The sequence below is a fragment of the Symsagittifera roscoffensis genome, chromosome 5 (assembly GCF_963678635.1).
Source record: "Symsagittifera roscoffensis chromosome 5, txSymRosc1.1, whole genome shotgun sequence".
Classification (NCBI taxonomy): Eukaryota; Metazoa; Xenacoelomorpha; order Acoela; family Convolutidae; genus Symsagittifera; species Symsagittifera roscoffensis.
Window position 1 is genome coordinate 18,443,211 of NC_087066.1, and position 12,336 is coordinate 18,455,546.

General features: G+C 37.3%; 1 protein-coding gene and 1 non-coding gene across 3 annotated transcripts; both read left to right on the forward strand.

Annotated features, from left to right (window-relative positions):
* Positions 1-312: 312 nt before the first annotated feature.
* Positions 313-11,662, forward strand: LOC134846853 (phosphorylase b kinase regulatory subunit alpha, liver isoform-like). Of its 2 annotated transcripts, XM_063864249.1 has the most exons (8): positions 313-1,263; positions 1,742-1,828; positions 3,343-3,514; positions 6,773-8,968; positions 9,193-9,342; positions 9,702-9,746; positions 10,317-10,597; positions 11,122-11,662. In XM_063864249.1, exons 1-8 carry the CDS (start codon positions 1,028-1,030, stop codon positions 11,534-11,536), a joined length of 3,582 nt encoding a protein of 1,193 aa, XP_063720319.1. In that variant the 5' UTR covers positions 313-1,027; the 3' UTR covers positions 11,537-11,662. The 2 variants fall into 2 exon arrangements, with proteins under 2 accessions (XP_063720319.1, XP_063720320.1); XM_063864250.1 differs by lacking the exon at positions 9,702-9,746.
* Positions 10,994-11,065, forward strand: Trnac-gca (transfer RNA cysteine (anticodon GCA)). The gene has a single exon. It is a non-coding gene; the product is annotated as a tRNA-Cys (tRNA).
* Positions 11,663-12,336: the final 674 nt, after the last annotated feature.

Consider the following 12,336-nt stretch of genomic DNA (forward strand, 5'->3'; position numbering starts at 1 on the left):
GACTAGTCTGGGGAGGTGTTGCATCTGTGGCCTTCGTCTGGATGTGCGACATCAAAATGATCCAAGAAAATATCCCTTTTTACGGTAGGAAATTCAGCGAAGATAATGGAACCTGGAAACAGTTTTAGACCAGACATGACCAGACGTCCAAATTGAGACTTAACCGAGGATTATTGAATTGAAAGGCGACCTTTTGAGGAGCCATGGACTAATCAGTTTAATGTGTGTGCAAGAATCTGTTTTGTATTATACTACTAAATAACTAGACTTGCTACCGTGTTTCCAAAACCACCGTGAAAATTTAAATTCCAAAACCACCGTGTTTTGAGCGTTTCTTGTGACGAAATGTAATATGAGATCACTTTCATACATATATAAAACTGATCTCATGTATGTAATTATATATACGTGACCGCTTGATTCCAAATCAATTTTATTGGTTCCAGAGTCGAATTTGTTTTTGTTGTAATTGTTTCTGAATAGTTTTAGACTGAAATCAAGCATTGAAAATTAAATCAAACCGGAGACCCTTCTGAGGAGTATTTCTATTAAATTATGATTGATTTTGTATCTTTTTTTTCCAGATTACTATGATGACCAGTTTTTTGGTCAAATTCAAGCTCTTAGCAGAAAAATTCCCGGTACATTGAAATAGGAAGCTTCCTATTCCAGCATTCATGAACTCATATATGATTTCTCCAACTGCTTCGTTATAGATCGGCAGTATATTACACGTGATTAGCAAAGCCAAATAACGACTTGGTTAAAATGGTCCACTTGACTAATATGCGAAAAATAGTCACTCAATGAGTCCTCGCGGCTATGTTAAACATGGTACCAAATTGATTGAGCCTAATCTATTCTGACTGTGTGTTAATCTTAACAATCTTACAACAATCTCCGCCATATAACCATCAAAAGAGTCCCAAATTACCCCACGCCACATCAAAACCGTATCTTACTTTCAAATAAGTAAATATTATTTCAACCAATAGAATTAGAGGAGCAATTTGAAAACCTTGCCAAGATGAGGAGCAGAAGTAATTCAGGAGCGATGCTAGACGTGTACTACCACCAGCTGACCATAATTCTGGACGAGTTGCAGCACCCTTTAACGGGACTGTTGTCGAATAGGGACCCGAAGGCACAGTATTATCACCATGCCTGGATGCGAGACAACGTCTACTGCTGTCTGTCCACTTGGGGACTGAGTTTGGCCTACAGGAAGTGTACGACAGATAGAGACAGCGAAGCCCGAGTCAAGTAAGTTAATGTTGTTTTTTCTTCTGAAAGCTCACATAGGCGGTAGGAACAGTGCGTCTGATTTGATACAAACAGCCTGGTCGTATTCTATTCTGTTTGGTGAATCATGTCTTTCTCTCTTTTCAATCATTTGGAATCGTGTGTTTTTATTAATTCATGAAAAAATAGTATAATTATACATCAAGTAATAATGTGTGTAGCTATCTTAGAGGTTGTCAAGAGCAAAGTTTGTCGAGATACATAATTTAGCTCGCGTCATTCAATACATCAACAATAAGTTTTTATTTAACAAAATTTTGTAGCCTTGGACCAAGACCCAAGACCCTTACGATGATGGCTCTAGTTAAACAGATAGAAACTATAGTTGTAATTAAAATTCAATGTGAGCTTGTTTTTTCATTAACGTGTTTTAGTGTAAACTCGCCGGGGTTTGGTCTGTGTTTGAAACGGCATAATGTCTATTTGTTTACTGTTGTAGCCAGTTAGAGAGGAGTGTGGTGAAACTGATGAGGGGACTCATGATGTGCATGATGATGCAGTCCGACAAAATAGAGACCTTCAAAAAGTAAGTAACACCATAACCAATTCGAGTAACCTTGTTAAGTTTTATTTAGTTTGCTGTCGATACAAGGTCTGGTTGAAATCACTGCCTTGCTTGTCAAATAATTTTATTAGGTGATGTTGAGTTGCTAATAATGAATAATTTTTGATGTTGAGTTGCTAACTATTATTTTCAAACTCGCTCCAAACTGCGAGTTTTGAACCAAACAGCATTTGGCCTAATGATCTTCGATTGCAATTATCAAATTTTGTAGTCCAATGCCAAAATAGAACAAGGATAGCCGGTTGCTGTGCAAGTAGCACAGAATATTCCGACCACTTTTTAAAAATAAACTACAAAATTTTTTTTTCTCTTCAAATTCGAGTCGTTTTTAGTCGTGGTGTTATTTGAGAACTTTACAAACGAGTAGAAAGTTAGTGAACCAGGCATAATTGACAGCCTTTGTCTTCAAAAAATAAATAAGAAAGCATAAAAAACAGTTGCATTTTTTTGCAGATAAATTTTTAAGAGAACCTTCGTTGGCAAGGAAGTTTTCCTAGCCCATTTAAAAAATTGAATTTTCATATAACGAACATTACTCGATCGCTTTACTCGCTCGAAATCGAACTAAATTTCAAAATTTGTACACCTGTCAATCTCAAAATTGGTCAACTTTTTGAAATTTATATATATTCTTTGAATCACGACGCCCGATGCAAACCGTTCCGATTTTGTATTGTGGCGTCTGATATTGGTTGGAAAAGAAAAGAAAAAATCTAAAGCACACCCGAGTACAAAATTCCTCCCCATTTTCAATGGTCAGAACAAAAGTTTAAATAATATTTTGAAAATTTTGCCATTTAAAGCATTAAGTATTGTTTTATGGAAAACAATTTTTGTGGACTTAAATTATTAAAAAGTCCAGATAGTTTTAAAAATTTTTCCATTTCTAGATAGATTTGATAGTTCAAATTCAAATTTGGAAAAACTTTTGGTAATCTAAAAAATCTTCTCCTTGCTTATCATGCGTTTGCTTCTTTTCGAATTCCATGTTTTACTTACAAACAATTTGTTTTTCAAATTCCTAAAGTCTAAAATTTCATTTTTTCATCTGTTTTTGTTCCAAAAATTGAAGATGGGTAGAAAAGTTGTCTTCGGATATTTTTCGTTTTATTTTTGTTTTCCAAGCAAAATCAGCTACCACAAATAATCATAGGGCGGTGGTGAAATTGATATGTCTCCGCCTCTCAATCGAAAGGTGTGATGTTCGAGGCGCACCTTGAAACGTGTGCGTGGCTCGAAGGTGAGGCAACATTACTCAGCCTAGAAAAATAGCCAAAATATAGAAAAATAGACTTCTGAGTCTCATCACACCACGAGCAAAATGACGCAATTTGGAAAAAGGAATTTGAATAAATGTAGTCGGAACTTCCTTTGCTACTTCACAGCAACCGGCTGTGTTTTTTTTTATCTACTTCCTCTGTTTATTTGTTCTGATATTTGCATCTGTGCTTCTTTGAGAATGTTTTGTGCTTCAGGAGCCAGCACAAGTACGACTGCATCCACGCGAAGTTCGATGCAGCCACTTTGGGTGCAGCGTGTGGGGACTACGAGTGGGGTCATCTGCAGATGGACGCAGTGGCCATTTATGTCCTTCTTTTGGCTCAGATGACAGTTTCCGGACTGGTGATAGTCCAGAACCATGATGAGGTAATTAGTAAAAGAACTACCCAGATCATTTTGTAATAAAGTTTTTGAATTGGTCGGAGAGTTTTTACGATTGTTGTTAGCAAGTATTATCAAATCGGAACAGATTTTTCAGATAAGGACCTTGTTTAAAAGACTCATTGAATACTTGCTTGTCTACAGGACATGCACTGTACATAAACGTTTTGATTTGCTCGAGTTCTGTAACCCAAACCAAAGTACTGGTTGGTATAATAGGTTCTCTTGATATTGCAGTCCTCGTACTTGTAGTTGATATTTTTTTTTTGAAAAACTTTTATAATTGTTCTTTTGTGCGTCTGCTAAATTTTTGATTGCATTTTTTCTTAAGCCTGCTCATTTTTTATTGAAGAAGTTATTGATAAAAGGAAAATCATTTGTTATTTGTTCCTGGAATTTGTATATTTACCAGCTAAAAGGTTTTTACGCTTGCAATAAGCAAGCATTCGAATATTACGCTTGCGATAATCAAGCGTTATCAAATTGGAGTTTAGGCTTTTTTCTTGTTACAACTAGTTTAACAGAATCACTTGAATCATTTGATAGCTTGCTTTATTAATGTAGGTAATTTTCATGAAAGTTTGGGCCCAGTAGTGTGGTGGTAAGGAGTGGGGCTATGTCGCGAAGGATCAAGCGTTCAAATCCGAGAACATGCTTCCAGTTTTTCTTATTTGATGAACGCAGTTCAGATTCTTATAAAAGTCGCGATGATTTCTTATTGTTTTTTTTTTCAGGAAAGTCTTAAAATTTGTTCAGGCTCAAATTTACTTTTTTGCGGTTTGACTTTTGATTTCTTTTGAAGTTCAGTACATTTCCTTTGTAAAAATCACCAAAAACGTGATTGACTTCTAATTTTGAACATGGAATTTAATTATCAGATTTTCCGGCGGAATAAAAAATTTACCCAATGATCTTCTATTCTCAAACTGGGTTAGCATTATCAAAAAAGTGCTAATCCTAAATTATTTTTGATTTTCAAAGAGTTTTAAGAAGAAAAACATTGCGTGAGTGCGAAGATTAGTCAATATAATGAAAACAACATGTCAGACTTTCAGTTTATTTTCCTGTTTTTTTTTTCTGAAAATCCACCAAAACTATCCTGAAGTGCAGTCGGAACTTTTGAGAGTCGATAAACTTAGATAAGATTCTTATATAGGTCTTGGTGAGTTTTTTAAGGAAAAAGTCTTAAAATTCTAATCAGTACAGATATGCATTTATACTTATTAACGCATTTATGAATGCCCTTATGTATATGTGCACTTTTTGAATTCAATGTAAATTCATCTGTTAAAAATGAGTAAATTTCACTCTGCTATTACGAAAGTGTAAAGGTCACGAAAAACGTGATCAACTTCTAGTTTCGGAAGGTGAATTTATATTTCAGGTTCTCCAGCGGAATATAATTTTAACTTATAAATCCAGTTTTTTCAAAGTGAGTTAAATTTATGAAAAAAGTGTTAATAATAATTCGTCTTGAAATTCAAAGTGTGTTGAGGCTATATATTTTCTACTTAGAAATTCGAAAGTTGAAATTTGTTCGAAAATATGTCCGTTTTTTTTGTTTACTTGTGTTTATACTCTTTTCCAATTGTCTGATAGCTATTGTCTTATAGCTCGTCACGAAAAACGTGATCGACTTCTGATTTCGAAAATGGAAATTAAATACCATGTTCCAAGGGAAATAAAAATTATACGTATTGATCCAGTTTCCCCAAATTGGTTTAATTTTAGTAAAAAGTGTCCATCATAAATTGATCTACAATTTTAGAGAGCTTTAAGGCCATCTAGTTTTTTCTTCGAAATTCAAAAGTTGAAGGCTTTTGAAAAAAACAAGTCATTTTTTTTTTCAGTTTCCTTGCGTTCATTACTCTTTTCCAACTGTTAGTTGCTATCTTTACTTCGCCAGACCTTCTACGAAAGCTTCAGTGGGAGATTTTCAACCCATTTCTTTGGATTATATTCGTTTTCTCGAAAACCACTACGACAAATCTGAGAGCAAGAGTTCAATTTAAAAAGCGTGTTCTGGAATCTCTCCGGCATAAGTTGAAACACCCCAATTTTGGTAGAAAACAGCTTCTGATGTTTTGGATGTAAAAAGTTATAGCCTTATAAATATGCCTTTCTGGAAATTTTGCTCTTTTTGAACTTCTCTCTAAAGCTATCCTGCCAAATCTGAGATAAAAGGTTTAGTCGGAAAACAGGGAGTGGTTACGGAATATTTGTGCTCGGGGTGTTTTTTTTTCTTCAGACAACAAATTTCGATGTTTTAAGTAGCCATTTTTGACGGGATTTTTTTTTGTATCAAAAAGTATAATTGTCCTGAGCTTAAATTTGGGAAGGTGTTTTACCTGTGATCATTTTCCGTAAAGTTATGAGAGTTTACAAATTGAAATTTTGGCCAATTTGGGACAAGTAACGATATATTTCGCGCTATTAACGCGTAAGCGGAGATTTAATCCGTCATAGAAATCGTACCCAATTGGTTGAAGGAAGCTTATTTGCCATAATTGGTTTGTTAACAGGAGCGAAATTTATCACTTTGTACTTAATATGGCGTGTGGGAGGATGATTTTTGCAAAAAAATTCAAATTAAAAAAAAACTTCAATCTTTTTGTTACATGTAATTTTTTCATGTTATTACTGCTCCATAGCCTGCTATATAAATTGAGGCATGTTAGTTGGTAAATTTTTTTTTTTTCAAATTGTCTGGTCCTGCCAATGCGTCATAATTGGCGTGCGTCACTCAAGAAATTTTGTAGACTCAAAGTTTTACTCATTGTTATCCCAGCAGCTTTATCGGTCATATTTTTGCTTGTGTATGCGAAGTGCAACTTTGCGTCTGTGTAAAAATATACTATCTAGCAGGTACCTCCAGCTTTATTTGGGCTCCTAGTATTTAACTATTGTTGAGAGCCTCTGGCGCAGATGCTTAGACGTTTGACTTTAATCTCCAGATCTTGGTTTCGATTCTGGTTCATTGCAGTGTTTTTATTGGTTTTATCTTTTTATTCCTTTTTGTCATTTTTTGACCCTTTTAGAGCTACTATTTGCCCTTTTGTCGCTTGTTTCTGGGAAGTGCAGCCTCGCTTCTGTGTTAAAAAAGCAACCTCGTTTGGAAAAGATCAACATTTCTAAGCTTCAAATGTTCTAACACAACCTTAAAAGTCAAGTTATCGATCTTTCAAGGTTTTTACAAAATAGAAGTTGATTGTACGAGTATGCAAATTGATTCTTTTAAAATAGGTAGCCTTCATACAGAACTTGGTGTTCTACCTCGAGAATGCATACAAAACACCCGATTTTGGTATCTGGGAGCGAGGAGACAAAACAAATAGAGGTCAAGTGGAATTGAATGCTAGCTCAGTCGGAATGGCAAAAGCCGCACTGGAAGCAATCCACGATGTGGATCTGTTTGGAGCCAGAGGATCGTCCCAGTCTACGATAACTTGCATGCCGGATGAAATCACCCAATGTAACATCACCCTTACTTCACTTTTACCCAGAGAATCAAATTCTAAAGAGTGCGATTTGGCGCTTCTGCCTCTCATTACCTATCCTGCGTTTGCTGTTGACGATGTAAAAGTGAGAGGCCAGGTGCGAAGTTTGATTGTCGAGAAGTTGGAAGGAAATTATGGATGTAAAAGGTTCCTTAGAGACGGTTTCAAAGCGGCTACTGAGGATCCGAACCGACTGTATTACGAAAGCTACGAGCTGATTACTTTCGAAAACGTGGAGTGCGAATGGCCACTGGGTTTATGCTTCCTTCTTCTGGATGCATTGTACAGAGAAGATAAAGATCTTGTCGACAAGTATCGAAAGAAATTAGACACTCTTATGGTGCCATGTCCGGAACTTGGTTTTCACGTTTTACCTGAGCTCTATTATGTACCATTTAACAACATCGAAGAGGAAAGAAAACAGCCACGGACGCAAGAACGACTTCCAGCCGGGAAGATTCCCCATTTTTGGGGTCACAGTATTTGGATTTTGACATCGTTGATTTGCGACGGGTTGTTGTCGCCAGGAGAATTAGACCCTCTAAATAGACGTCTGTCAAACCAGGAGCGTCTAGATGTGATTGTTCAGATTGCCCCAGTTGCTGAAAATTTTGACGTAAAATTAGCTCTTGAAGAAGAAAATATCGCAGTGGAAACTGCAGAAGAGTTAGCTGAGTCCGATATGAAACTTCGTCTGTTTCACGCGCACGTGTTCGGTAGTCTATTGACCAGACTGGGCGAAAGTCCAAAAATGGGCTTAACTGGACGGTTCGCCCACGATATTATAGGACCCGAGGCTACCAGTAGATTTTACGTCGTAAAAGACACCTTGCTTGCATTTGTACCTTATTTCCTCAATAAGCAAAAGTTTTACTTGGCCTTGGATCATCAGCTAATTTTGAAACAGTTGGGATTGATGGTCCAGTATTTCAAACTCAATTGGCGGGGACTCGGTAGGCCAATTGTAGTTTTGCTTATCACCAAAGAGTTCTTAGACCCACTGACTGGAAAGTTATCTCAACTCTACCTAGAAACCCTGCTGAAGTTACGAACTGGACTTCTTGACGGTCTTCGAGTCAATTTCGGAAGCGTCACAGAGTTCTATGCCACGTCGAGTATCCGGCGGTTAGGCTTCTTGGAACGAATCATTGACGAGGAGCGGAAAAATCCTCTTGATAGTCAACCTATGGTAACTCATGACATGATGGACGTTCCCTTATTGCTTAAAACGGGATCCTGGGGAGAAATGCCGCGAATGGCAAAGAGAATGTCTGTGTTCAGAACGATTATGACATCGAAAGACATATTACTGAGTCCGCCGATTGATATTGCCGAAGAGTCCAATCGTGTACCTAAAGTGTCGACTCAGACTTCGTTTTTGACTGTCAGCTCGAATGAGTCTCTACTAAGTGAAGAAGCGAGTAGTCTAAAACTGTCTGATATCGACTCGGCTAGTGATTCAGATCTGATCAAATTGCTCCACTCTTCAAACTCGCTCAATACTCAACTAGACGTGCTTGTATTCATGCACAACAAGTTTGGACTGGATTATGAAATCAGAGTTGGAGAGTCATGCCCTTCGGTAAAAAATCTCCTGAAGGAGTTGTATCGTAGAAGCTCGGAAGTTTCGGCATGGAGTATTCTTCGATATAGTGCAAGTATGCTGCAGAGAAACATGGATAATGTTACTTCTTCTATATGCCAGATTTTGATCCGAAGAAAGGCACTGAGCGTCGGAATGCCACCGGAACCCAGGGAGCACACTATCTTTAGTCCAGTGACTCTGGATACATTTAATGATATTTTGGAGCAATCCTGTGGCTACAGCACTCCCATGGCAGCTTTGACCCAGGAAATAATTAAGTTCACTGCTCTGATTATGGCAACTCAAGTGGAATTGTTCACTGGAATGATGCGAATTAGAATCGGATTAATCATTCAGGTAGAAACTGCTTCATTTTCCGGTTAAGTTAAAATAGTCTTTGCTCCATATTTGTTTTCTGTAATAACGCTCAGCAAAAAAAAAGAAAAAGAAAAAACGGTTTTCTTTTTATGTGTTGTGGTTGGAACATTCTGTGCTGCAATGCAATCGGCTATCCTTCTTAAATATGTGGCCGCTTCTGAATTGACTGGTTTCGATGATTTTCATCGTGTTTAATTTATCAGGTGTTGGCGATGGAGATTGCGAGGTCGTTGAATATCAGTGTGGACAATGGCATGGAGTACCTTCTCAAACTGGAGCCCTACTGTGTGTACGAACTTGTCTGTCAGCTGTTCGCAGGACGCGAGATCATTCTCTCTTTCACTAGTCGAAAGGTAAAAAAAAACAGCAGTAATTTAAGATCATTGTTGTAGTGAATGGACAGCTATTCCAGTCGATTAGCTCGCTCTTATCAAATAAACGATGTCTTCAAAAATACGAAAACTTGTTTCAGATTTCATATATTTTTGAAATCTTTGTGATACCTGATCAAGCAAAAAAACACTCGGAACAGCTCGTTTATTTCTTAAATATTACAGTTATTTTGATTTGTCGCTTGATTTGTAATTCTTCATTGAAAAATATTAGCGTGAGTTATTTTTTTTCCATATTGACTGAACACGGTTTGTCGTTTGTGGTGTCAAAGTTGTAATCGTTCTTTTTTCCTCTTTTTTGAAATAAGTTTTGTTCATAGAAAAGCAGCAGCTCATCTTATGACGGAGTAGAGTTCACACACTTGGTGAGATTTGCATGTAATGGGTTTGCATGAGTGATATTATGAGGTTCATATGGCATTTTCCTTGGATATTGATATAGCTGATCATCTTATAAATGTTATGCCGTTCGAGTGTTGATTGTTCATCCTAAGACTATATATTTCTTTCATTTTAATCGTTTCCACTTCGAATCATTCATTTATCAATAGATGTGCTCTAATTTTGCGGCCTCATCCTTGCAAAAGAACGATTTCATATAGCGTTTTATATACGCATATGTTATGGTTGTCGATTAGCTGGTAAGCTCCTTACCCGAATGAGTCCAAGGATTTTGACGATGGTGTGCAATTTTGGAGCTGTATGTCGCTTTGCTTGTTTGCGGTTTAAATACCCCTTGCCACAACGACCCCCTGGTCTCCCCAGCCCAACAATGCAGTGACGCTTTTGCTCAAAATAGGCCAGCTTGAGCTTATCTTGTAACGGATCTTGTTTTATAACTTAAGATTCTGTCCTCGAGCTTATTAATCTGACAGCAGAATTTTCCCTGAAAGTTGGATTTACAAACACTTCAAAAAAGGTTGTTAAATTTCTAGGTCGGCGAGGGTCAGTCAGACTTATCGCTTGTCAAGTACAGCAAGAAAGACATCAGTCAATTGAAGACCTCAATGCATGACATAGAAGAAGACGAGGACTTCTTCGAGGACTGGAGGTACGATGATGTGCCCAGTTACTCCAGGGGAACCTGGCTCCGCAGACGAAGGATAGATGGATCCCTCACCAGGACTCCCCCAGGGTTCTACCAGGGAGTGTGGAAGCTCCTAGCCAAGTGTCACGATGGAATTTGCGTTGAAGACAGAATGCTCTACTCTATTTGGTTAGTTTCTTGCTCGATGTAAGTTTAGCTGACAAGAATTGACAAAAATTTCAAATTTCTCTAGTGAAGATGATCATCATCACCATCATTATGTTTTCTTCATTTAGACACCTCTTCTTGTTAATGATGAAAATGTTAAAATTGATCTAAGATGAATGGATAGATTTCAGCAATTTTTTAGTGAATGCATCCTAGTATCGTTGCAGCATTTTTTTGAGTCATTTTAGTTGTGAAATGCTTTTGTGAAATGGCTGTTGGTTCACAAAATAGGGAAAAAGGAAGTGACTTGTAAGATATTGGAAATGGTAAAACTGAAGTTTGCATCTGATGTTAGATAGTCCAAATCATTCGTCCAGTTTTTTTTGCACTTAGATTTGTTGAGCAAGGCAAAGCTATGGGGATATAGCTCAGTGGTAGAGCATTCGACTGCAGATCGAGAGGTCCTCGGTTCGAACCCGGGTGTCCCCTTAATTTTAATTAAGCTTTGATGTATTTGACTAATTAAGCTTTGATGTATTCTCTAGGACAAAAGAAATGACCCAGGACGAAATGAAGTTCGACTTGAAGATCGAGGAAATCTTCAGTCGGATATCGGAGCCAGAGTACAGACAGATTCTGATCGAGTCAATGATGGTTTTGGCAAAGTTGGTGGAGAAGCACTACAAAGACAGAGTGTACCCTGTTATTAAATTGGAGAACCTCTGCAAACATGCAAATCATCTTTTCATTGCCGAAATGGGCGAAAGGTACCCTAATATGTCACGCGAGACGTTATTAAAGGGTACAAGAGATATTTCTAACTTCTTCTATGATTCCGCTCCCAGCGGACGATATGGAACATTGACTTACCTGATCAGATCAACAGTCATGTTCTTAGAAGCAACAAATTCTGCCAAAAAGGGGCAAGATTCCCCTCCAATGGATTGTAAAATCAGTTAGATGCTATTTTTTGCATTAAATTGATTGGCTCTTTTCCACTTGCAGCTCCCATACTGGTATTTTGATTTAAAATAATAATTTTCACAAATATAAAAAAAACATTCAAATTGAAGTTTTATGTTTCAACACGGCAAAACATTATATCACGCATTACGCCGAAAAATCCCCGAAATACTCAGAAGTATAGATCGTTAACAGCTAAAATTTTCCAAGTACAGAAATTTGTGTAAAAGGGACCTAAAATTAATTTTATTTTTGGAGAAAGCTGTATATGAGCTACGCCCTCTTCCGCAAAACTGTTTTCACATGGACCAGGACTCATTAGTTGTTCCATCCCAACTATCAGTCATGTTTTTAGTTTTTCAATCAGATTGTAAACTAACAGCCGGTCAAAGCTAATCATTCGCCCGCAGTTATTGTTCTAAGACCACAGAAAGTTATTCTATCTTATGAAACCTCTGAAATCTTATGAAGTTATGAAACCTCCGAATTCGCAACTTTTTGTAAATAAATTAGGAGAAAATTAATTTTAACGATCACTATTGATCACCAAAGCTAGCTAAGAATGGATAGAAAGGCGAAATTGTAGAATTAGTTGATTTCCCTACTTGGCGACGTATCTCAACTCGCTCTAGTTCGCCACCGATCGATACTATCTTTTTGGTACCGTGTAATAACTGCGGAAATTTCAAGAATTTAGACCGAAGAATTTGAGTTGAATCATAACGATATAAAAAAGAATCTCCAGCTCATCTCTGAGGTAATGTACAGGGGCGGATCTAGGATGTTCTCGAGGGGGG

What these genes read in the sequence shown, in the direction of transcription:
- LOC134846853 (XM_063864249.1), top strand. Translation starts at nt 1,028, where the DNA reads ATGAGGAGCAGAAGTAATTCAGGAGCGATGCTAGACGTGTACTACCAC. An exon ending in GAATCGGATTAATCATTCAG is followed by an intron (nt 8,969 to 9,192) that starts GTAGAAACTGCT and finishes TTAATTTATCAG; the next exon opens with GTGTTGGCGATGGAGATTGC. An exon ending in GAGTAGAGTTCACACACTTG is followed by an intron (nt 9,747 to 10,316) that starts GTGAGATTTGCA and finishes TTAAATTTCTAG; the next exon opens with GTCGGCGAGGGTCAGTCAGA.